This window comes from Pyrus communis, chromosome 4, assembly GCF_963583255.1.
Source record: "Pyrus communis chromosome 4, drPyrComm1.1, whole genome shotgun sequence".
Classification (NCBI taxonomy): domain Eukaryota; kingdom Viridiplantae; phylum Streptophyta; class Magnoliopsida; order Rosales; family Rosaceae; genus Pyrus; species Pyrus communis.
The window spans coordinates 9536512-9559185 of record NC_084806.1 but is presented as its reverse complement, the minus strand read 5'-3'; the positions used below and the strand labels follow the sequence as shown (position 1 = coordinate 9559185).

Below are 22674 nucleotides of genomic sequence, written 5' to 3'. Positions count from 1 at the left end.
GTTCTAGCCAAAAATGGGATTGAAGAGTTTTGAGTATATACATTATACAACTAAAACATGGTTTCACGTAGAATTAAAATCGTATAGTTGCAGATAATAATATTTAGGTAAAACACAAATAACAAAATTTACACAAAATAATAACAATGCATACTTACTGCACCTTCACACAAAGATAAAGTTGAAATATATTGTCTTCATTTTTCTTCCTCTTCAATCCATAAGTCTCGAAACAAGTCGAACAAAAACCTCAAGAAGACGAAGACGAAGACGAAGAAGATGATGAAGGTTGAAAAGCCTTCTGTTCAGCGCAGCTGAGCACGTCATGAGGACCAGCCTCTTCGCGGCCAACCCCGATTTTGTCAAGGTAATACAGGTAATGGGAGACGATGTTGTTCATGGAGTCAACGTCACCTTGGCCACAGACTTGGTCTCCATAGAGCACATTGATGGTGGTGCCAAAGCCAGGAACTCTTTTGGATAAAGTGTCGTTCTTGGTTGGCTTCCATTTGCCGACAAAGACATCGTGGGCTGAAGGGATGTTCTTCTTCACTGGCGTCATCCACCTCCAGATTGCAGCCTGGAAGGCTAGGGTTGCATTTTGTTCTATGTATTCTGGATGGTTTAATAAGTCCACCTTTAGGGCTTGACCTGTTTCTCCGTAGTTGTAGTTCCTAAGATAAAAAACGCCCAAAAGTAAATGAAAACTAAAACAAAATCACAAAGTAGAAAGTTATGCCGGAACTGTTGTTAACACTCTACAATAGTCCTTTGGATATTTTTATTTCCTTTTTTTTTTTTTTTTTTGTACGAAAGTTTGTATGCGGACAAGTGCCAATAACAGTTCTAAATTTTGAAATTAGAAGGTCAGGAATTGTTATTAACAAATATACTTGGATCCCTTCCTCTAGAAGTAGCATTCCAAATCACTTGTCAATCAAGTTTCACAATTACATGTATATAAAATTATGTTTTTGTGTTTTTGACAAGTAATTTATGTATGTGTCAAACTGTGATTTGCAAGAACGAGGAATGACTGATATTATGGAAGAAGCCAACCAATAGTTTGTTATAAACACTCCATAATAGTTGTCATACATTCTTCGATCCCTTGTGTCTTTTCATTAGGAAAGAATGTTTGATGACTATTTTCGAGTGCTCACAGCTCAAAATTCTGAATATGACAAATCTGGGAATTAGGGGGATTGTTTATACCAATAGAGTGGCAAGGCACCACGGCCATGGTATGAAGCACCAGGAGAGCAGGGGTAAGTGTATTTGTAGTAGTCATCACAGTATAACTGACTAGGGCTCATTTCCTTGTTGTAGCATAGACCCCAAGCCAATGGTCCTCCCGTGGCAACCCCATAGCCACCTGAAATTCAAACAAATTATTAACACTTCATCATTGTTTTTTATTTATAAAAAAAAAAAAAGAAAAAAAAAAAAAAACACTTCATCATTGTTTCTTTATATGTAAGACTGCTAAAATCATTTTAAATCCAAACTTCAAAAGCAATTATACCCAAAAGCACTCCAAGGGAAAGCATTTTGGAGTAATAATTTCAATCAATAGCACTCAACATTCCTAGAATTTGTATATTCTTTTTTCCTGGGTTCTAAGAAGCTATTTAGGATCAAATTAAGGTGTCAATTCGCTGTAAATGACACCAAAATCCCAACGATTCAACTCTCCCTCATTTGCAATTTGAGGCTTTTTAACAAAAATAATCTTACATAACCCTAATTAAATCCATTTCAAAGCAAGTACTAGTTGAATACTTGAATGATGAGAAAAGATTGTTTGGCACTGCACACCAATCTACAATACCTGAGATTGTTGATATTTGGTCAATATATTAAAGATATCATCATATATCAACAATGTACTAAATACTAGTTAGTATTCGGTACCAAATACAGTAGATTGTTGATATTCGACAGCATACTGTAAATAAGTACTCAATCCACATACAGTATATTGGAATTTGGTACAACATCATGAAGATTGGTACCTGATACCCTCCTTCTGTGGTATAGAGAAAAATAGATCCTAAAGAAAGTCCAACCAAATTAATCAACCCAAAAACACCCTAGAAAGAAAAGTTTTACAACTTACACGTAGTTTTGCTTCCAACATGCCCAAGAAAAGCTGCAACTTCCTTCATCCCCTGGAGCTTGCCACCTGTGGTACCAAATCCATGAGGCTGGTAATCGGCAGCAGCGGTGATGAAAGAGTGGTAGTCCCAGAATCCCACGGCGTGCGCCACCGGCGAGTTACGCTTGGAGAAAAGGTCCTCAAAGTGGTAAGCTTGGAAGTAGTCAGAAATGGTCTGGTTACAACAATAAACAGACCATCCTTTACACTCCCACCCTTTGTCACACACCTTCTTGCCCTTCACTATCTTCACCAACGGCTTCACCGCTGAATCCTCTTGACCGTTCACAACGTCGATCGCTAGCAGCATTGCAGCTGCCATTGAGAAAAGCAGAAGCCATTTTTTCTCCATATGTTTTCCTTTGATTATGTTTGTGTTGTGGGATGGTGAAGGTGGAAATGGAATGAAATGAAATATATGGAATTTAGAATATTAATGGTTTTGGGGAGTGAAAAGGAAAGAAAAAGAAAGTGTAACAAATAGAGTTAGGAGGACACTGTCGATATGTAACGCTCACCCACCACCTTCTGGTTTTGCTTCAAATCTATTTCTCCCTTTGAGTGCAAGGGAAGCAAAAAGTAGCAGAGAATTTGATCGTCTTTTGCTTTCCAATTAAGAATCTAAGAAGGGGTGGTGATTCACTTGCTTCGGATCCAGATGGGCTTTAGCTTTTCAGGGTACGTAAAGGTTTGGAGCTTAGTAGGGCTTTTATTTGGTTGGATAATTTCTTGGCCTGGTCCAGTTTGGACCTTAAAATTGGAATATGCTGGGTGGATCTTTGTGGCCCAAAATCTGATCAAGTGGCGTATTTATTGGGTTTGCATGCATATTAATTGAGTCGACACTCGACAGCAACGCCCGGACACGCAGTGTCTCAGATCTTAGCTCCATGATCTTCCCCTTCGTCTGCCTTTCACGTTCGGAGTTTTAACTTGTACCACTCTCTCTCTCTCTCTCTCTCTCGTTTCCTGTTCCTTCTCTGTTTGGCTGACGAGAAAATGCGGGAAAGATAAAGGAAAAAACAGTCATCGGAACTACAACTGCACTAACAATGCTTGCAATTTTCGTTTCGAGTATGCAATCTCCTCTCATTTTCCGAGCAGCCAAATGGGGAATATTTCATTTGCAGCATTGTGATTTACGTGATTGATATAGTGTCTGTTTGGTTACAAAGGCTCAATATTTTTGCTTTTTTTTTTTTTTTCCTTTCAACTGTTACTAATTTGGTCCAGTTCCGAACCGTGAAATGCTCTACATGTAGGAAGTTCTTGTTCTCTCTCTAGTTTTATTGTCTGCTAGACAGGTTGACCTCAATTGTTTGGAGGGTTTGCGTTGCTGATGTATCGAAAAGGAAATAGTCTAGTAGAAGAGGTTTTCTTATTTTGTTAAATTAAAGTTAGTTAATCCTTCAATCACTCAACTAATTTTGTCTAATCAACGAGGACTGTAAATAGAATTTCAAGTCCTGCTCTTGCAAACGACAACTTTAATACTTTAATACGGTTATCTATCATGAGACTAAGCTCAAATGCTCTTTCAAAATATTATTGTATAAAAAAACCGAGGAGGTGCGATTTGTGTAACGATGTCTTTTAGCACTTGAAAGAAAAATGCTACTTGTGTTTTTAAAATCAATAAGAATAGGATAAGGTAGGGTAAGATTTGTAAAGAACTTGTTGCTAAAGTGCTTTAGAGCGTCCATTTTTACACCCACGTCCGTCTACGCTCAAATCACCTCTCTCCCCAATTTCACTTCTAGATGAGATTTGAGATGCAAGATAAACACTCAGAATATTTTGGTGATCACTCTTAATATTAATTAATAGGATTTTTGCAAGTGATTTGATAGGTCCGTTGTATGGAATCGAAAGTCTTAAAATATGTTTTATGATGCTATTGGTTAGTATTTGTCCATATATGTCAAATGATTCCATCTTTTTTGGGTGTTTTTGAAAATACACAAATAAAACGACAGCCACTAACTACATCTAATCACTATAAGAGTTGTTGATTATTTTTTTAATGATTTTGTTTTAACGACCAGGAAAAACGATTCTACTAGTTGGAATCTGGATCCTCTTTGAATCCTCTTTGTGAAGATTCTGAAGATCTGTGAATCGTGTCTGTTTATCGTATATTGTGCGGTTAAAAATTATTTTAAATTGAACACAAATAGTACCTGACAAAAACTCACCTCACGATATACTATAAGCGGATACAATATACGAATTATCGGGATCATCACAAAGAGAATCCGAATAAAATCATGGTGGTCCAATAAGCTTTCTTGATTTGCAGCCATTATTCTCAAAGTAGAATGCAAGTTTCTCACCACCTTTACTAGATTAATTTAAAATTTAAAATTTGAATAGTTAATAGATAAAATCAAAAACTTGTTTTACGACAAAAGGATGGTGAGTAAAATATTTTCAAGATTGTGAAAGTTCTAGCACTAACGAAAATTTAATGAGTTTAGCACGCGTGTCAACTATAAATAGAATGAAAATAATTAGCCTACAATGTGTGCTACTTGAGATATTTTGATCTGTTTGGTAAGAGTCTTGTAAAATTCCACGAAACTTGCAAAACACGGTGTATCATAAGGACTGTGGATATTGATTAATGCATATGTATTTGAGCCATTTGAATTGTGGCACACATTTGACCACGACTGCACGAGGGCTCAAGCTGCCTGGTACGAACCATGCAGATACTGGAACGTCGATAGGAGAGTGGGGACTATGAAAATTACATCACTCGAATTTCTAATGTGGGAGTCGGGATTCAGTCAAAAGTACTGCACAACGGCACTATTTGAAATTTAGCATAACTTCCTGGACGGTGCAATCCGGCAGCAAAATCGCCAAATTAGATTGCATCTATATAAAGAAAAAAGTCCAGCGTTGATCCCGCGCATGATGTTTTTTGAGCCGTTGATATGCAAAACTCAACATGCAAAGAGATTCTCTTGTGTCGTCGTTTCATTAAAAGTTCGTCGTTCATGAGACGGTTAATGCATTCTTTTAACAAGTGGTAAATGCTCATTGGACAGAAACACTATTGAAACCAAATATCAAGTGTTAATATGTAAACTTTACATGATAATTAGTACTACGGTCTAGTTGTATTCTTTTTCACTTTTAAGTGAGATGTCTTAAGTTTAATTATCGCTAAAGAAGAATTTTAATCACTTTATTACTAGTTTATTGTATTACTAAACCCACCGGTTCTCGTTAAATTATTACATCGAGGGTCAGAAACTTACGCATGAGCGACTTAACTCATGAGTTATGACATTGTTCAAACGCGTATAACTAACAATAGAAAGAAGTGCAAAAAAAGAGAAAAAGAAAAAGGAAAAGGAAAAGGTCTTCACCAACCAGCAGCCCACGCGTGGAAATAACAAGTGTCTTTTAACACTGACGCAACAATATCGAACGGCCAATGTCCGTCTCCGCAGAATCGTTATCCGGCATTGAATTGAACAGCAGCTCACTTGACCTGTCTTGTACAATTATGTATGCATTATTTACCACTTTTAATTTTTATTTATTTATTTTTAGCCCAAAAAGTTCTCTTTTTTTTGTTTTGTCACGTTAGTCCAAAAGTCTTTAAGTCCCTACTTTTTAGAAATTGTTTATTAGTCAGCCCCTTTCATTTGCTGCCTTTTCATTTCTTACGGAAAAACTGACAATCATAGAGAGAGAGGCTCAGTGCTGGAAGCTCTCTGAATTTTCCTTTCGCTTGGATTTTAATTGGGTAATTTTGGGTTGATTTTGTTTTGCTTTTGATCGTTTTCTGTTAATTTTGTGAAATTATTGATTAATTTTTTGTATTGGGTTTTAGGTTTTGATGGGTTTAAGGTTTTGAGTGAGGGAAATTTTGGGATTACCTGGAGGGTTTATTGATGATGGAGAATCAGCTCGTGGGCTCAGAGATACATGGATTCCATACAATGCAAGGTACGGACTGTGCTGTTTTTTATTTATGATCTAAGTCAAAAACTTGTAATTTTGCTCTGTTTGTATGTGTGTGTGTGTGTAATTTGGTGTATAATGGAAAGTGATTGGTTTTGATTATTGATGAAAGTGAAATTGTCATTGGATTATCGCTTTTCCAAAGTAATTTACATGTTCTGCGAAAGCAAGAGCTTGGAGCTTGGAATTCCACACAGAAAGTGTTATCTAGTGAATCCAGAAGCGAATTTTGCACGAATAAAAGCTATAAAGATAGTATTTTTATGTGCTAATTGGGAGAGAGAGAGAGAGAGAGAGAGAGAGAAATGCATAGGAAGTGTTGGAAAAAAAAAAGGCCTTCTTTCTCGTTTTTATTGTGGGGGATCAATGAAACAAAAGCTATAGAAAGGCTTCACCTTTATGGTTTGTACTTTGTAAATCATGTTTGGGAGCAATCAAGTTGCTGGATGAGCTTTTACAATGAAAGCTCAGGATGATTAGTGCCGAAGTCGCCAGCGTAGAAATGCCCAAGAACCATGTCAAACTAGATTTTACATTTGCAATTTGCAAAGTTGCGATAGTTTTATATACGCAAGATTTATGGTTCATTGGGAACTAGGAAAAGACAAGAATAGATAAAATGACATAGATTAGATATCCGGTTGATACTGTTCAGATGGTTGGATCAGACTTTGTTTCCCTATGTTGAATTCTTTTTGTAACTACGTGCGTCTGTTGGTTCATAAGGCAGTTCTGATTATGACCGTGAACTCTTGATCAGATTCCTTAATTTCACATGTTACTACCAGGATGTAAGTTCCCTTGCTTATTTTTCTTGTTGTGGGTTCTTGTTTCATGCACAGATTTGGATGTTCCGACTATTATGGAAGAAGCCAAATCAAGATGGCTCCGCCCAAATGAAATTCATGCAATACTTTACAATTACAAGTATTTCACCATCCACGTCAAGCCAGTGAACTTGCCCAAAAGTAAGCATCTTTTACAGTTTATAGTGAGGTGATTATGTTGTGTTGTATAACTATTGTCCCTCCCCATTCTTAATTCATCCTCTTCTGATTTCAGCAAACTTTTCCTTATATTGTTTACTCATGATGAAAATGCAACTTTGGTAGCAGTAACTTTTCCATATTCTCTTGAAAAGTACGTCTACAGAATATTTATGTTTTAGTTTCCTTACAAGAGTAATGCTCTCCTCGTGAGTTTTGATGAATTAATACACCATTTAAGTATATATGATGAGATGAAATACATTTGCAAGTGCAAGGGATTTGCATATGAGGTTATGCATAGGTAATACTGTACGCAATCAGTTTCATAAATTAATAACTCCTATAGTTGCAGTTCTATCAATGATAACAGAGAAGCATGTTTCCCTTCTAGTTTTGATAAATTTTGCGCACACAAAATGACTTTGACATGAGGTATCTAGATACTGAAATTGCTATGTTCCCTATCTTGGTAATTTTTGTAAATGTTACAGGTGGCACCATTGTACTGTTTGATCGGAAGATGCTTAGAAACTTCAGGAAAGATGGCCATAACTGGAAGAAGAAAAAGGATGGGAAGACAGTTAAAGAAGCTCATGAACATTTGAAAGTGAGTGTTGTATTTGCCTTTTTCAACTGCACACAATCTCATTAATCAAATTTCCAAAATTTTCATTTGTTTTATTGGTTCAGGTTGGCAATGAAGAAAGAGTTCATGTATACTATGCACACGGTGAAGATAGCCCAACCTTTGTCCGGAGGTGTTATTGGCTACTTGATAAGTACGTAATTATTACAGTTTACATGGATCCATTAGTGAATTCTATTCTTAGTACCAGTATCTCACATAGAGTAGTCTTACCAATGGTACTGTTTTTTTTCTTGTTGCAGGAGTCTAGAACATATAGTACTTGTTCATTACCGTGAAACACAAGAGGTGGTTTTTTTGTGCCTTTTTTTTTCAAGTTCAATATGAAGCGCCTTCAAAATTTATGTTCATTTTCAAGGCATGAATAGTCTGTTATTGCAGTATTAGAATATTTAAGTGCACACTATTTTCTTAGTTTTCAACAATTTTCCGTTTAGGGGTTTACGGTTAAGCATAGTGAGAACTTGGTAATAGCTTCGTGAATAAGAGGGAGAACTTGCCCGTCTTTGGAACCAATTCTTTTTAGAAACCAACTAGAGCTTCTGACCTTATATGGGCTTGCTGTTTCTTACCATACAGGTTCAGGGTTCTCCGGTCACACCTGTGAATTCAAACTCTAGTTCTGTCTCTGACCCATCTGCTCCATGGTTTTTATCAGAAGAACTTGATTCTGGGGCTAACAATGCATATTGTGCTGGTGAAAATGAGCTTCCAGGTGATGATGACTTATGTCATTCATTTTTTGTTTTGGAATAGGCTTCCATTTCGGGAAACCATAACAGAATTTGGAGTGTGATGTTAGAAGAAATAAATTACTTTCACGATCACATTCGTTTTTCCATTATTACTTGATATTTTAATGATTCTTTTCTTTATTTAGTGAAGGTTTGCTACTTTATTTCTATTTTTCTTGAAAACGGATATACAATGTGCTTACTCTTGGGTTTTGATGATCTACAGAGCTTGGTGACAGGTTCACTGTTAATAATCATGAACAGAGGCTCCATGATATTAATACACTTGAATGGGAGGAACTTCTGGTTACAAATGATTCTAAAGAAAGTAAGTGATCAGATAACAGTTATTGCAATAGCGGAATTCAGAATGATGAAAATACTAACCATTATTCTCTCTCTCTGTCAATTGTTTGTGGTGGGGGATTTTGTGGTGCCAGAGCCAGACAACGTTTCAGGCTATGACCAGCAGAATCAAGTCGTGGGAAATGGCTCCAATAGTGGCGTAAGTAGATTTACTCATTATTCTTACTTTTTTACAGACCACTTAGTCTAGTTCTTCCATATTGACAATTTATTGTTTCGTACACATTGGCATTTTAGTATTCTTTATATCCTTGATCTGTAGTATGTGGTCGCATATTGTTTTGTTCCAGCTCATTTGGATAAATGGTTCGTCTTTGCAGGAAGCCAGCAGTTTATCAGCTGAAATTTCGTCTATTGGTAATTTAACAAATCCCACCGCAGGGAGTGAAAACATTCAGTTCAATCTTCCAGGCAGTCATGTTGAGACTGTGGGGGGTGAAGTGAAATCAAATGCCCAGAGAAGGGATTCTATTGCCAAGGAAGACAAGACAGTTTTGGATACTAATGGATTATATAGTCAAGACAGTTTTGGAAGGTGGATAAACGAGATCATGACAGACTCTCAACCTTCAGTGGAAGACCCAGTACTTGATTCCTCACTTTCAGCTGCGCAAAATTCATTTGCTTCTCCCACTATGGATCATCTTCAATCTTCTGTTCCTCAGCAAATATTTAACATAACTGATATTTCACCAACGTGGGCTTTTTCAAATGAAAAAACAAAGGTATCCTCTTTGCTTTAAACCCCATACTGTACTGCTTAGCATAAATTTCAGCCTCTAATTAAGTCCTTTTGCAGATTCTAATCACTGGCTTCTTACATAAAGAGTTTTTTCATCTTGCAAAGTCAGATCTACTTTGTGTTTGTGGTGATGTATGTCTTCGTGCGGAAATTATTCAGACTGGGGTGTATCGCTGTTTTGTACCTCCACATTTGCCCAGAGTCGTAAACCTTTTTATGAGTATTGATGGCCATAAACCCATCAGCCAAGTACTAAACTTCGAATATCGTGCTCCTGTTTTGAGTGATACAGTAGTTTCTTCAGAAGATAACAAATGGGAAGAATTCCAAGTACAGATGCGGCTTGCTTATTTGCTTTTCTCCTCATCTAAGAGCCTTAACATTATATCTAGTAAAGTGCCCCCGAATGCCCTGCAAGAAGCCAAGAAGTTTTCCCACAGAACCTCTCACATATCTAATAGCTGGCCATATTTGATGAAGGCATTTGAAGAGAACAAAACTCCCTTACCGCTGGCAAAGGATAGTCTGTTTGAACTAATTTTGAGGAACAGGCTAAAGGATTGGCTGTTGGAGAAAGTTGTTGAGGTCTCTAAAACCAAAGAATATGATGCTCATGGTCAAGGAGTAATCCATTTATGTGCTATTCTAGAATATACATGGGCTGTTCGCTTGTTTTCATGGTCTGGCTTGTCATTAGACTTTCGTGATAGACGTGGATGGACGGCCCTTCATTGGGCGGCATATTGTGGAAGGTATGCCATTGTTCTTTTCAATATATATATATATATATATATATATATATATATATATTTTTTTTTTTTTTTTAATTTATAACCATTTGATAAATTATTGTGGAAGGGGTATGGTTTTATAAATTCAGTTATTTGTTTTAAATTGTATTAGTCTGAAACATATCTTGTACATCATTCACTGGTTAGATTTCTGTGTCCCTTTGGTACTTGTATAGTAGAACTTTTCCAACTCTATCCTCTGCTCACGATAGCTTGAGCTTTATGTAGTAATTTTTATCTTCTTGATTTTGGGCGTATTTGTTTTACTTGCATCTGAAATTGTTACATGCATTCTGTGATAAGATTGGAAGCATATCTTCTGAGAGATTTTCTTAATGCTAAAACACTCGATGTGTAGGGAGAAAATGGTTGCAGTACTTTTATCTGCCGGGGCAAAGCCAAACTTGGTCACAGACCCCACGAAAGATAACCCTGGCGGATCCACTGCTGCTGATCTTGCATTCATGAAGGGCCATGATGGCTTAGCAGCTTATCTTTCAGAGAAGGCTTTGGTAGAACAATTCAAGGATATGCGCATGGCTGGAAATGCTAGTGGCTCTATTGACATTCGCTCAAACTATGCAGCAAACTCTGAGAACCTCAGTGAGGAAGAGCTATATCTGAAGGATACTTTGGCAGCTTATCGGACAGCTGCTGATGCAGCAGCACGAATACAGGCTGCCTTCAGGGAGAACTCACTTAAACAAAAGACTAAAGCAATTCAGTATTCCATTCCAGAGGCTGAAGCACATGGTATTATTGCAGCACTGAAAATTCAACATGCCTTTAGAAACTATGAGGCAAAAAAGAAGATCAAAGCTGCTGCTCACATTCAATATAGGTTTCGTACTTGGAAGATGCGTCAAGAATTTCTTAGTTTGCGTCGTCAAGCTATCAAAATTCAAGTAAATCCTCTTCCCTTCTCTTCTTTCTGGTATGTTTGAAAAGTCAATATAGCTGGTATGAACCACACAGGGACATAGACCAAATCCTTTTGGAAGATCAAATTTAAATAGGAAAGATTTAGTCAATCTACTGTCAGTCAGTCACTACTAAAACATCTATGATTGGTCAAACTGCAACCTTGTTAGGTTTTCGGTAACTTTAACTTGGGTTGTTAGACATGACTAGGGCATGGAAATTGCAACTGGATTTTCGTAACCATTGTATTATTAACTCTTAAGAGTACAGGAAAAACCGGTTAATTGAACTGGCATTGTATGCAGGCTGCTTTTCGGGGCTTCCAAGTGCGGAGGCAGTACCGTAAAGTTCTCTGGTCAGTTGGAGTGCTTGAGAAAGCTGTTTTGAGATGGCGCTTCAAAAGAAGAGGGCTTCGTGGGCTTAAGGTGGCCCCAGCTGAAGTCAGTGCAGATCAGAATCAGGAAAGTGATACAGAAGAAGACTTCTACAGGGCCAGCCGGAAACAAGCTGAAGAGCGTATTGAAAGATCTGTTGTACGTGTTCAGGCCATGTTCCGCTCAAAGAAAGCACAACAAGAATATAGTAGGATGAAGATGGCCCACGATGAAGCAACGGTGAGTGATCTGGTTTGGACTTTCTTTCAGTGTTACATTACAATTCTGCAGATACATAAACCAATCAATTCTTTTTATCGTCCGCAGCTGGAATTTGATGATTTTCTTGATCCTGATGCAATCATGGATAATTGAAGAAACTTAGGAGGTCCGGACGGGCAATTGATAACATTTGAGGGGTTGTGCTCTCTGCTTGTGTAGCCTGTACATATTGTAAATGCCTAGAACAATTAGTTCTGTGCTTTAGACCCTTTCAGACCGTTTTTAGGATTGTTGGGAAGGTCTTTCAGTGTTGTATGATCAGGAGCCGGTCCTAATACGTTGCTGCTCAGGTTTTAACGTCATTGTGAACGTTATGAGCACCGGATCTTCCTTATAAATTCAGTGTTTTTAATCTTCTTCCGGGCACAACATTTTGACATGGTTCCCGATGTCCTAGTATCCGAAAGATAGTTTTCTTCGTTTGCTTGTTTAGTTCTTTTTATATAAGTGATACTAGTTCTTTAAGATCTCGGTTGATAGGAATAAATGCACTTAACCACTTTAGCTATAAGCCGCAAACCATATGCATCCGTTATAACCCGTCAACGACCATGAGGCAGAGTAGACAATTAATCTAGCTAGTGGTTTGGTGCACAATTGACCTTCGCAGGTATGGGCCCGGTGCAACCTAGGGAGACAATACTTACTGAATGGTTGGTTGTGAGAGGTGGTCACAATTACTAGGAGTTGCCTAACTAAATGGCAGTACCAGCAAGATTCAATTGCAGTCGAAAAAGGAAAGCATAGAGGCAGAGTAGACAATCTGTAAATATTTATTACTTCTGCAATCTAGTTACCAATACAGAGTAAGGAAACTAACACATCTATCCAGAACACAAAATAGTAATTGAAACGAGGGCACGCTGGGTTCCGAAGCAAAAACTTGCTATCTAAGATAACATATCCACTTTACACGAGCACCGATGCATAAATAGCCAACGTCAATTCAACCGGAGAGCATCAGTGGCAGGGAAGCCACTGTGTCGATCACTTGTGGCATAGTTGCTTGCCCATTCATCCCTATTTTATGTATTGAGAAAGCCACTTGAAGCCTTCACCGTACCCCATCTTGCGGACAATGCTGCACATGAACACCTCAAGCGGGCGGACATTGGAATCGGTCAGATTGACCTTCCCCTTGCCTGTGGTGAAGTTAGTCAGGCCCAAATGGTAACGTAGCTCATCCTCTGATGCAGCATAAGGTATGTCGATCTTGTTTCCCAAAATAAGAAACGGGACAGTTGCCAGTGACTCGTCAGAGAGTAGAGCATCAAGCTCCTTCTTTGACTCTGCAAATCTCTCCTTGTCGTAAGCATCAACCAGGTAGACCACAGCATCCACCTAAACAATCAAACGATCGTAAAACATCTATGAATATATGCCCATCACATAAAGCAAAATCTTGATCTAATCCCCGATGTGAAATTATTGTCCTAGGTTCGACACTCACAAGTCACCCTTTACACCGAAAATCAATCGTATAATAAATAAACAATCAATTGGCATTATATTAAGCAGAAGAACCAAACTCTTGACTGCAACCCTGCACCTACAACTACAATTTCAAGCGACTAGGAATAAAATCACACGGAATCCACTGAATTTCACACCCATGGATGCGACAACAAAACCGCGGCGTTGCTTAAATATTCATTCAGTCACTAGCAAGGTTAAAAACCATCATTCAAAACTGCAATGGGGCTTCAACCCATTGCATATAAGCACACACAAATACCATAACACCCGCACGTATATGCATTTTTCATTTTTTTTTTGGGTTTAGGATCGAACATCTACAACATGCAACCACGATTTCGAAAAATAAATCAGATCAGACACTAAATTAGCATACCAAAAGTAAAGGAAGTGAAATTTGAACAAATAATTTAAGTAAAATTTCAACCTTGGCGTAATAGTCCTTCCAAACTCTGCGAGCGACCTGATGCCCTCCCAAATCAAAGGCCTTGAACTTAATCTTCCCAATACTCAGCTCCTCCGATGTCGGATGCTGCGTCGGTTGGTGCTGAACTAATCTCTGCAACCACCAAATCAAAAACCCTAATTTCTTCAATCCAAAATTCAACAACAATAATTTGAAATTAGCAATAAAAGAATTCAAATAAATCAAAACCTCGTCTTTGAGCATGTGAAGCAAGGTGGTCTTTCCGGCATTATCGAGCCCTAAGAACAAGATCTTGGCCTCCTTCTGCCATAGCCCAAGCGACGCCAGAACTCCATAGAACCAATCCACCAGAAACATAATTTCTTCTCTTCTCTTTTAATCGGAGCAGAAATTCAAATCACCGAGATTTTCAATTTTCGAGTGATACAAAAATTTAATCGAGATTTTCCCAAAAAAAAGTGACGGAAAATCCTAATTTTCTGTTTTGGTTGGCATTTCAAAGACTTTCCGGGAAAAATATGTATTTATGTGGGACTTCAGGGTGCGTAAGCTGTACTGGGGTGTGACTGCTTTGGTAGGTAAGCGGAAGGGGTTTGGTGACGGACGGTGGTGACGTGGAGCCGGTGGATAGGAAGGGTGACTGAGAAATGCCGGTTTAGGGAGTGCGGATCCTACGTGGAAAGTTGTTATTGGATGGTGCGCGTCATTAGGTTGTGTCCTCGTGTGCCACCATCGATTTGGAAATTGGTGGACAGGTAGAGCGGTAAAGTAATTATCCACTATAACGCAAAGCACCAAATCAGCACTTTTTATGTCGTTATTCAAATTTTTCAAAGGAACCTATCTTTTCCAAGGGATTTCGGAAATTCCGTGATCGTGATCGTTCATCGTATATCGTGCGATGAGTTTTGGTTAATTACTATTTATATTTAATTTAAAATTTAAAATTTAAAATGATTTCTGACTGCACGATATACGATGAACCGTTATGATCACGGGATACCCAGAATTCCCAAAAAAGAATATGACGACGATCATTTTCTATTTTTAAATGACGAGTTTCACATCAATTTATTTATTCACCAATAGTTTAATATAACATATAACCTACTAGATATATTTGGTTGATAAAAATGGCACTTAGAAGTGAACTCGAATGTTCTCAATTGAGATACAAAGCTCGTTGAATGGTTTTGTAAGATACAATTTCAAATTTCACGTCAAACGGTAAATAGAGTGATTTTGGTTATCCGAAACCGCTCTTAGCCATTCCAAAAGCAAATCTCCAACAAGAAGAATCCATGCTCATGGAAATGACAATTGAATCAATCACCAGATGGGAAATGTGGATTAAAAAACAAAGAATTCCAAAAGTAAATGAATATGAAACTGCTGAGAACCAAAAACATTGTGTAATAGTTCAACAGAAAAAATCACAATCTTGTTCAGGAAGCACAGATTTAAATCGAACGTTGCGACAAATGATATACTGAGTTGTTAATCCTTCAATCTGATCAAACTCAGATAAGAAATTCCTCTTCCAATATAATTGTGGTCAGAAACTACAAATTTGCAGGAAAAATTACCACACGAATATTGAGCCGAAATGTTCCTCCTACACACTACTCTCTATTTGATATATTGGGAGACCCACTTGAAGCCATCCCCGTACCCCATCTTGCGCACAATACTGCACATGAAAACCTCGAGAGGGCGAACAGTGGAGTCTGTAACATTCACCTTCCCCTTGCCAGTTGTGAAATTGGTCAGTCCTAGATGATATCGCAGTTCATCTTCTGAAGCAGCATAAGGGATGTCAATCTTGTTGCCCAACACAAGAAATGGAACAGTTGCGAGGCTCTCATCTGAAAGGAGCGCATCCAGCTCCTTCTTTGATTCTGCAAAACGATCCTTGTCGTATGCATCAACCAGGTACACAACTGCATCCACCTGTTCACAGCACAGAAAAATAAGAAGTTGAATTGGAAAGCTCGCAGCATTTAGAATGCAAATCAGCAATCCGACGAAATTACAATATAACTTAAATCCATTAACAAGAATCAAGGCCAAGAGTATGGACCATAGACGCCATAGGACAAAATAGAAACCGGAGCAAATGAGCAGGAACTCAGAATTTTATATGAAATCATGAAAACGGCGAGACATGGTGTATCAGAGGGAATCAAAATGAATGCAAGAAGGCAGCTACTACGCTTTTACTTTGATAAAGAAGTCTCAAGTCTGAACCAAAATAAAATCACAACAGATTTGTTCACTTGCAAAGAGAAGCAACCACGCCTAAATCTTTTCTGGAATACCAATGACTTCTCCATTAGGAAGCATGGAGATCTCATAAACAACCTGTCCCAAGTTGAAATTGATCGAAATCTCATAAACAACAGCATTGTATGACATTTTCGTATTGAAAAACATAACCTCCACTCAATCAGAACAAAACAAGAGATCGCGATTCGGATATAAGTAGTGGCCGGAGTTAAAGTGAAAGCATGAAGTTCATACACCAAAGCAATTGGCAGATCAAAATTTCAGCTGAAAATTACTATCCAATAAAATTCCAACAGTACCAATTCAACAAATCTAATACCTTAGCATAGTAATCTTTCCAGACTCTGCGAGCGATCTGGTGTCCGCCCAAATCGAAGGCCTTGAACTTAATCTTCCCAATGCTGAGCTCCTCGGACGTGGGATGCTGGGTCGGCTGGTGCTGCACCAATCTCTGCAACAAACCCACCACCGCATTCACACACATTAGTCAAACACAACAAAAAGCCCCACCCAAAATCAAACCTCGAAAACCCGAAAACGAGGAGGGAGAGAAAGAGAGTCAAACCTCGTCCTTCAGCATGTGGAGGAGGGTCGTCTTGCCGGCATTGTCGAGGCCCAGAAACAGAATCTTGGCCTCCTTCTGCCACAACCCGAGGGAGGCGAGGACGCCGTAGAACCAGTCGAACAGAAACATGGCGGCGGCGGCTGATGCTTCTCCGGGAGCAGATCGTTCGGCGGGGTTGCGAGGGAAGTAGGAAAAAACCCACAAGGAATCGGAGGATGAGGGATCGAATCGGAGCGGGGTTTAATAAATGGGTTTGTGGTGGTTTGTCGTTTCGGTGGAGACAAGCGAATCCAGTTGGGCGGTACAACTGGAGGAGCCTGGACTCCTACAATATATACTATGTAATTTTGGTTGGCTTTTGATTTGTTGTCTTCCTCTTCCTCTTCCTCTCTGTCGTTTTGACTTTTGACCATCAACAGCAATCATGTATGGGAAAGATTAAATAAGATGAAATGCACCCAATGGGATCCTCTCCCGATTCATTGGTGAGGATACCAAAATCTATAAATCGTGTTCGTTCATCGTATATTAATTTTTGTTAGGTATATTTTGTATTTAATTTTAAATAAATATATTCAAAATAATTTTTAACTGTACGATATACGATGAATAGATATTATTAACAGATTCTTAAGATCCTAAGAGGATCCGGTTTGTGACACCTCCCCTTTTCACAATGTAATTGGACCTCCGCCTTCCAAAATTGACTCAAATTCGAATATGTTCGATGATTTGACTAATAATATGATTATCTAAAATTTTAAAATAAAAAAAAAAAGTCCAACCACGAATAACTAGAATGTATGAAAAACTTGTATTGAATGACGTCATTATTTGACAATCCAAATTTTATCAAATTTGTTTTTTAACAATTCTCCCATTCTTTCACTTTTATTCATAAATTTCCTATTTTTCATTTTAATATGTTGTTGTTTCACGCTAACTTTGTGGGAGGTGTATTTAATTGGGAATTTGAGAGATTTTAATGGATTTATAAATCTATGGATTTTTACGGAGTTTAACTGATTTGTAGAGATTCTATGTAAAATTTTGATTCAATTCCCTTGAAATCTCATGGGAATATGTGAGATTTGTGGATGCTTAAAATACATTACAAAATCTCTCCAATTCCCTCTAATTCCTCAACTTTTGCAAATTCTCTAAATTCTAATTCTAATTGAATACACCTAGAATGTTATAAACTTCTTTAAAATTCTAATTGAATATACCTGGATTTTTAAGGATTTTAATAAACTATCTTAAAATCTTAATTGAATACACATTGAATTTCAGATAATCACTTAAAATCCTGATCGAATACCCCAAATTCATTAAAAGAATTAAAATCCCTCAAAATCTCAATTGAATACACCTGTATTTTTAAAGATTTTAATAAACTATGTTAAAATCTTAATTGAATACACATTGAATTTCAGAGAATCACTTAAAATCCTAATTGAATACCCCAAATTCATTAAAAGAATTAAAATCCCTCAAAATCTCAATTGAATACACTCCCTAAATGTATTGTCCGCGTTGCTTTTTTCACAAAATACTATTGTAATATCATAAATTTTATATTTATTATATTTTCATATCACATTTCATCTTATTTATAATATAGACGAAACTCATATGTGTAATGAATCATATTTCTATTAGAGAGATATACAAATACAACATGAAAATTGTGGAAGTGTATGAAGACGAATCCTGGCCAGCATGAAAATTGTAGAGATATACAAATACAGCATGAGTCCTATTTCTATTAGAGAGATATACAAATACACCCAACAGTATCCTCTCCCGATTCATTGGTGAGGATATGAGAATTTATAAATCATGTTCGTTCATCGTACATTAATTTTTGTTAGGTACTTTTTGTATTTAATTTTAAATAAAATATTTAAAATAATTTATAACCGCACGATATACAATAAACGGATATAATTCACAGATTCTCAAAATCATCACAGATAGGATCCGGTTTGCGATACCTCCCCTTTTCACAATGTAATTGGACCTCCGCCTTCCAAATTTGACTCAAATTCGAATATCTTCGATGATTTGACTAATAATATGATTATCCAAATTTGAAAAAAAAAAAAAAAAAAAGGTCCAACCACGAATTACTAGAATGTATGAAAAACTTGTATTGAATGACGTCATTATTTGACAATCCAAATTTTATCAAATTTTTTTTTTTAATAATTCTCTCACTCTTTCACTTTTATTCATAAATTATCCTATTTTTCATTTTAATATGTTGTTTCTCGCTAACTTTAAATGTATTGTTCGTGTTGTTTTTTTGACAAAATAGTATTGTTATATCAGAAATTTTATATTTATTATATTTTTCATATCACATTTGCATCCTATTTATAATATAGACGAAACTCATATGTGCGGTAAGTCCTACTTCTATCAGAGAGCTATACAAATACAGCATGAAAATTGTGGAAGTGTATGAAGACGAATCCTGGCCAACATTTGTTTATCAAGTGTGTTCTTTTTATATTTTTCCAAATGTTGTAGTCTTATTCCAACAACAAAACAAAAAAAGTGTTGTAGTTTCCAAAAATGAAACTAAGCCCAAATTATGTGACGATAACAATAAAGCCCAATCGTTCTAAGACCGGGTCCTGAATCTCCAGCCCAACCGAAGCCCAAGATTTGAATTTGGTACTGAAAGAGTACTTTCGTCATGGCGAAATACAAGACCCGGCAGCTAGGGTTTTGGAGGTGCTCACATATAAAGCCTTACTTCTCACTTTACAGCGGCTAAGAGAACCCTAAACCACCCAAGCGTCGACGCGCTAGATCCGTCGTTCTCTTTCCGGTTCGTCTCTTTCTCTCTCTAACTCGATCGTCGTCTCCATTTTTGCTTCTAATCACTTATTTTGAATTGGGGTTTTTGGATTTGCAGAGATGGCCAAGTCGAAGAATCACACCGCCCACAACCAGTCCCGAAAGGCCCACAGGAACGGCATCAAGAAGCCTAAGAGGCACCGCCACACTTCAACCAAAGGGGTAACCATTTTACCTCTCTCTCTCTCATCAAATTTTGTGTTATTTAAGCTTTTTTGTTAAATACTTGTTTGTGGGTTTTGTTATTTTGGATTCTGGGTTTCAATTCTTGGGGCTTTTGGGTTTCAGATGGACCCCAAGTTTCTGAGGAACCAGAGGTACGCCAGGAAGCACAACAACACCAAGAACGAATCCGCCTCTGATGAAGAGTAGAGTGAGGCCTTCCAATCATGGCTCTGATTGGGTTTCTCGATTAGGGTATTTTGATTTCGATGCCGTTTTATGCTTACTTTGTCGTTAGTAACATAGTAGTTTGATGTTACTCAAGTGGGATTTATTTCAATTTCATGTACGAGCAGTACTCCTAATTTATTACTTCTGTTAAAGAGATTACGAGGTTTTGAGATACTTTCTGTGTTTCTGCATTCATTTTATCGATTGAAATCGACGAATGCTTAATCTTAATTATCACGGTGGTATGGAATTTCAATTTCTTTAGTTTAGATTACTTGTATGGATTGTGGTTGATAATGGTATTTGGGTTCTGCATTCATAGGAGCTAGTTGCTCTAATTTTTAGCAAGCATTTTTGGTTAGCTGGACACAGTTTCTGAAGGATTTTAGGCTTTTAGCATCGCATCTCTGTATTTGTTAAGATTTTTGTTTTTTGGGTTTAATGGTTTAATTCATTTCCTGGGATACTCAAGTATTGCCAGAATCGACGCCCTTACCGCTGCGCTTTCTGCAGATTAAAATTTGGGTTCACAACTGTAGTTAGTATTTGAGTACATCTAGGGTTTTGTTGACATTTTTCCGATTAGGGTTTTTGGATTTCGATTGGGTGAGAAGAGCAGAGTGAGACCTTCAATTCATGGTTTTTCCGGGTAGGGTGTTTTGATTTTGATGTCGTTTTATGCTTCATTTTGTTGTTGGTTGAGTTCTTATCAATGGATTGATATTATGATTTTGGGGTCACCTTTTAACTATGAGATTGTAAAGTTAAAACCTAATTAAATCTGAACTCTCCGAATCTGGGGCAATTATTGAGTTTCTTCAAGAAGGGAGTTGATGTTCATATTTTCTTAGCCTTTCACCCTCTTTACTTTTTATCATGGAATTGAATAAATAAAATTAAAATATTTAACCTAATTAAATATTTGTTTGTAAGAGGAGAATAAAAGGGTCATTTTCTATTTTCGGCAACCTACTTAGTATTATGGTTTAGTAGTATCTCTTCACTTATAAGTGAAAGGTCTTAAGTTCGGTTCTAGCAATCACATTTTTATGGCTGGTCTATTGTGAGGTTTAGTTCACTTTCACACTCTCTTAGGCTTAGTGAAAATAATATTGTTTTTTCTAAAAAAAAATTGGATATACCGTATTTTTGCCATTTTAATTTTAAGTGTTTTTAGTATTTTTCATATTTTATACTTATTTATATAATTTTAACTATATTTTTGTTGTTGTATGCAGTGTTTAAATACTCACAAATTTGTTGATATTTATGTCAAATTTTCCGAAAAAACAATGGTTGACATGGAGAGGGGTGAAATGGAAACTTCATATTATATCAACGAGATAAAGAAAATCAATGAAAATTGATGATATTTATCAATTTACTACAAGAAGTTTGATGGAACTCATTGCTTTCAAACCTCTCAATGTTTTACATAAATTTTTCTCTAATTTTGAGTAAATCTGAATGAGTTGATGTATCAACTCTATTACAAATTTTTATAATTCCATTGAATGCAGCCGATATCAACATGTTACTTAATACTTCCCTAGATTTACATACTGTTATTTTCATATGTATTAATATTGTAAACACTTGTTGTAGAGGATGTTGTTGTTCACAAATAAAATGAACCAATGTTTTGTTCCTGCTGAAAGGTAGAGTTGTGCATCATCCGAAGAAGGGGAGTAGCATTGTTTCCCCTCCTAATTGTTCTCCTCTTCCTTCTTCTCTTATTTCAATGGTTACAATTAACATACTTCAATATCTTGTTTTGAATTTTTATATAGAGAAAAAGACAAAGGAGAGTGTGAGAGGACGGGAGAAAATGAAATGGTAATAGGAATGAAGAGAATCCTAAGAAGAAGGGCTAACATTTTATGTTTTTCGGTTAGTGTCTTGTGTGTTTGGTTTTATTCGTGAAGGTTTTTTTTTGGTAGATTACACAGAATTACCTCAACTATTGGGTCATTAACAGTTTCATACATTGTCTTTAAAAAGTTTAAATGTCATACCTTATGTACGAATTTGTTGCAATGTTCTACCTCCGTTACGTTATCTGTCAATTCCTCTGTTATATGCTAATGTGGCTTATGCTGGGTCCCATCCTCTCCACATATGAACTTCCACGTGGTATGACACGTAGATTTCCCCCTAAAATTAATTTTCACGTCATTTTTTTCAGCATAATTTTTTCCAGCCAAAAGTAGTCCACGTCAACAAAAAAAATAAAATAATAAAAAATTTAATGTATTTTTTTTTGAAGGGTCCATTGTCACATCCCGGCTCGGGCCCCTACCACATCCCAGGCTCGACTCTACCGTAGCACGATATTGTCCGCTTTGGGCCCCTACCACACTCTCACGGTTTTTATTTCTGAGAACTCACACGAGAACTTCCCAGTGGGTCACTTATCATGGAATTGCTCTCGCGCGCTACTCAGGGTCGGCATTGAGATTTCAGGGTCCTGTGCAAAAGTGAATTGGAGGCCCTAAAAAACACTAAGAATTTTATTTTATTTTATTTTTTTTGTTCAAAAAAATAATTTTAGTTTTCAATTAAACTTCTATAAATTCTAATAGCACAAACAAATTTAACAAATCAACATGTGAAAATGTGGCGTATTGTTTTTTCTTAACTATTTAGAAGGTCAGAGTTTGAATTTTCATGTTATTATG

The 22674-nt window shown here is 36.9% G+C and overlaps 5 protein-coding genes across 5 annotated transcripts; 2 read left to right on the top strand and 3 right to left on the bottom strand.

Annotated features, from left to right (window-relative positions):
• Positions 1-14: 14 nt before the first annotated feature.
• Positions 15-2535, bottom strand: LOC137732980 (chitinase-like protein 2). Its single transcript, XM_068472208.1, has 3 exons — positions 2120-2535; positions 1216-1375; positions 15-674 (listed from the first exon to the last, which is right to left on the bottom strand). Exons 1-3 carry the CDS (start codon positions 2508-2510, stop codon positions 251-253), a joined length of 975 nt encoding a protein of 324 aa, XP_068328309.1. The 5' UTR covers positions 2511-2535; the 3' UTR covers positions 15-250.
• Positions 2536-5775: 3240 nt separating this feature from the next.
• LOC137730599 (calmodulin-binding transcription activator 5-like) lies at positions 5776-12337 on the top strand. The gene is made up of 14 exons (XM_068469586.1): positions 5776-5918; positions 6006-6121; positions 6979-7104; positions 7617-7732; positions 7816-7904; positions 8014-8059; positions 8351-8486; positions 8732-8833; positions 8946-9010; positions 9192-9596; positions 9671-10365; positions 10763-11309; positions 11631-11939; positions 12027-12337. The coding sequence occupies exons 2-14, from the start codon at positions 6067-6069 to the stop codon at positions 12072-12074; spliced, it is 2739 nt and encodes a 912-aa protein (XP_068325687.1). The 5' UTR covers positions 5776-5918; positions 6006-6066; the 3' UTR covers positions 12075-12337.
• A 399-nt stretch (positions 12338-12736) lies between these two features.
• Positions 12737-14387, bottom strand: LOC137730600 (small COPII coat GTPase SAR1A). Its single transcript, XM_068469587.1, has 3 exons — positions 14113-14387; positions 13885-14016; positions 12737-13322 (listed from the first exon to the last, which is right to left on the bottom strand). Exons 1-3 carry the CDS (start codon positions 14239-14241, stop codon positions 13002-13004), a joined length of 582 nt encoding a protein of 193 aa, XP_068325688.1. The 5' UTR covers positions 14242-14387; the 3' UTR covers positions 12737-13001.
• An 894-nt stretch (positions 14388-15281) lies between these two features.
• Positions 15282-17073, bottom strand: LOC137732092 (small COPII coat GTPase SAR1A-like). Its single transcript, XM_068471386.1, has 3 exons — positions 16736-17073; positions 16490-16621; positions 15282-15834 (listed from the first exon to the last, which is right to left on the bottom strand). The coding sequence occupies exons 1-3, from the start codon at positions 16862-16864 to the stop codon at positions 15514-15516; spliced, it is 582 nt and encodes a 193-aa protein (XP_068327487.1). The 5' UTR covers positions 16865-17073; the 3' UTR covers positions 15282-15513.
• Positions 17074-19456: 2383 nt separating this feature from the next.
• Positions 19457-20170, top strand: LOC137732012 (large ribosomal subunit protein eL29z-like). Its single transcript, XM_068471293.1, has 3 exons — positions 19457-19574; positions 19662-19765; positions 19892-20170. Exons 2-3 carry the CDS (start codon positions 19664-19666, stop codon positions 19973-19975), a joined length of 186 nt encoding a protein of 61 aa, XP_068327394.1. The 5' UTR covers positions 19457-19574; positions 19662-19663; the 3' UTR covers positions 19976-20170.
• The last annotated feature ends 2504 nt before the right edge of the window (positions 20171-22674 follow it).

Bases quoted from the DNA above. Each gene is read 5' to 3' on its own strand.
- LOC137730599 (XM_068469586.1), top strand. From the start codon at position 6,067: ATGATGGAGAATCAGCTCGTGGGCTCAGAGATACATGGATTCCATACA. The intron at 8,487-8,731 runs GTGATGATGACT...GATGATCTACAG, and splicing joins TGGTGAAAATGAGCTTCCAG to AGCTTGGTGACAGGTTCACT. The intron at 11,940-12,026 runs GTGAGTGATCTG...TATCGTCCGCAG, and splicing joins TGGCCCACGATGAAGCAACG to CTGGAATTTGATGATTTTCT.
- LOC137732980 (XM_068472208.1), bottom strand. From the start codon at position 2,510: ATGGAGAAAAAATGGCTTCTGCTTTTCTCAATGGCAGCTGCAATGCTG. The intron at 1,376-2,119 runs GTAAGTTGTAAA...TTTGAATTTCAG, and splicing joins TGTTGGAAGCAAAACTACGT to GTGGCTATGGGGTTGCCACG. The intron at 675-1,215 runs GTATAAACAATC...TTTTTATCTTAG, and splicing joins GGTGCCTTGCCACTCTATTG to GAACTACAACTACGGAGAAA.
- LOC137732012 (XM_068471293.1), top strand. From the start codon at position 19,664: ATGGCCAAGTCGAAGAATCACACCGCCCACAACCAGTCCCGAAAGGCC. The intron at 19,766-19,891 runs GTAACCATTTTA...TTTGGGTTTCAG, and splicing joins GCCACACTTCAACCAAAGGG to ATGGACCCCAAGTTTCTGAG.
- LOC137730600 (XM_068469587.1), bottom strand. From the start codon at position 14,241: ATGTTTCTGGTGGATTGGTTCTATGGAGTTCTGGCGTCGCTTGGGCTA. The intron at 14,017-14,112 runs GTTTTGATTTAT...TGGTGGTTGCAG, and splicing joins TTCACATGCTCAAAGACGAG to AGATTAGTTCAGCACCAACC. The intron at 13,323-13,884 runs GTTGAAATTTTA...TTGATTGTTTAG, and splicing joins GGAAGGACTATTACGCCAAG to GTGGATGCTGTGGTCTACCT.
- LOC137732092 (XM_068471386.1), bottom strand. From the start codon at position 16,864: ATGTTTCTGTTCGACTGGTTCTACGGCGTCCTCGCCTCCCTCGGGTTG. The intron at 16,622-16,735 runs GTTTGACTCTCT...GGTTTGTTGCAG, and splicing joins TCCACATGCTGAAGGACGAG to AGATTGGTGCAGCACCAGCC. The intron at 15,835-16,489 runs GTATTAGATTTG...TGCTGTGAACAG, and splicing joins GGAAAGATTACTATGCTAAG to GTGGATGCAGTTGTGTACCT.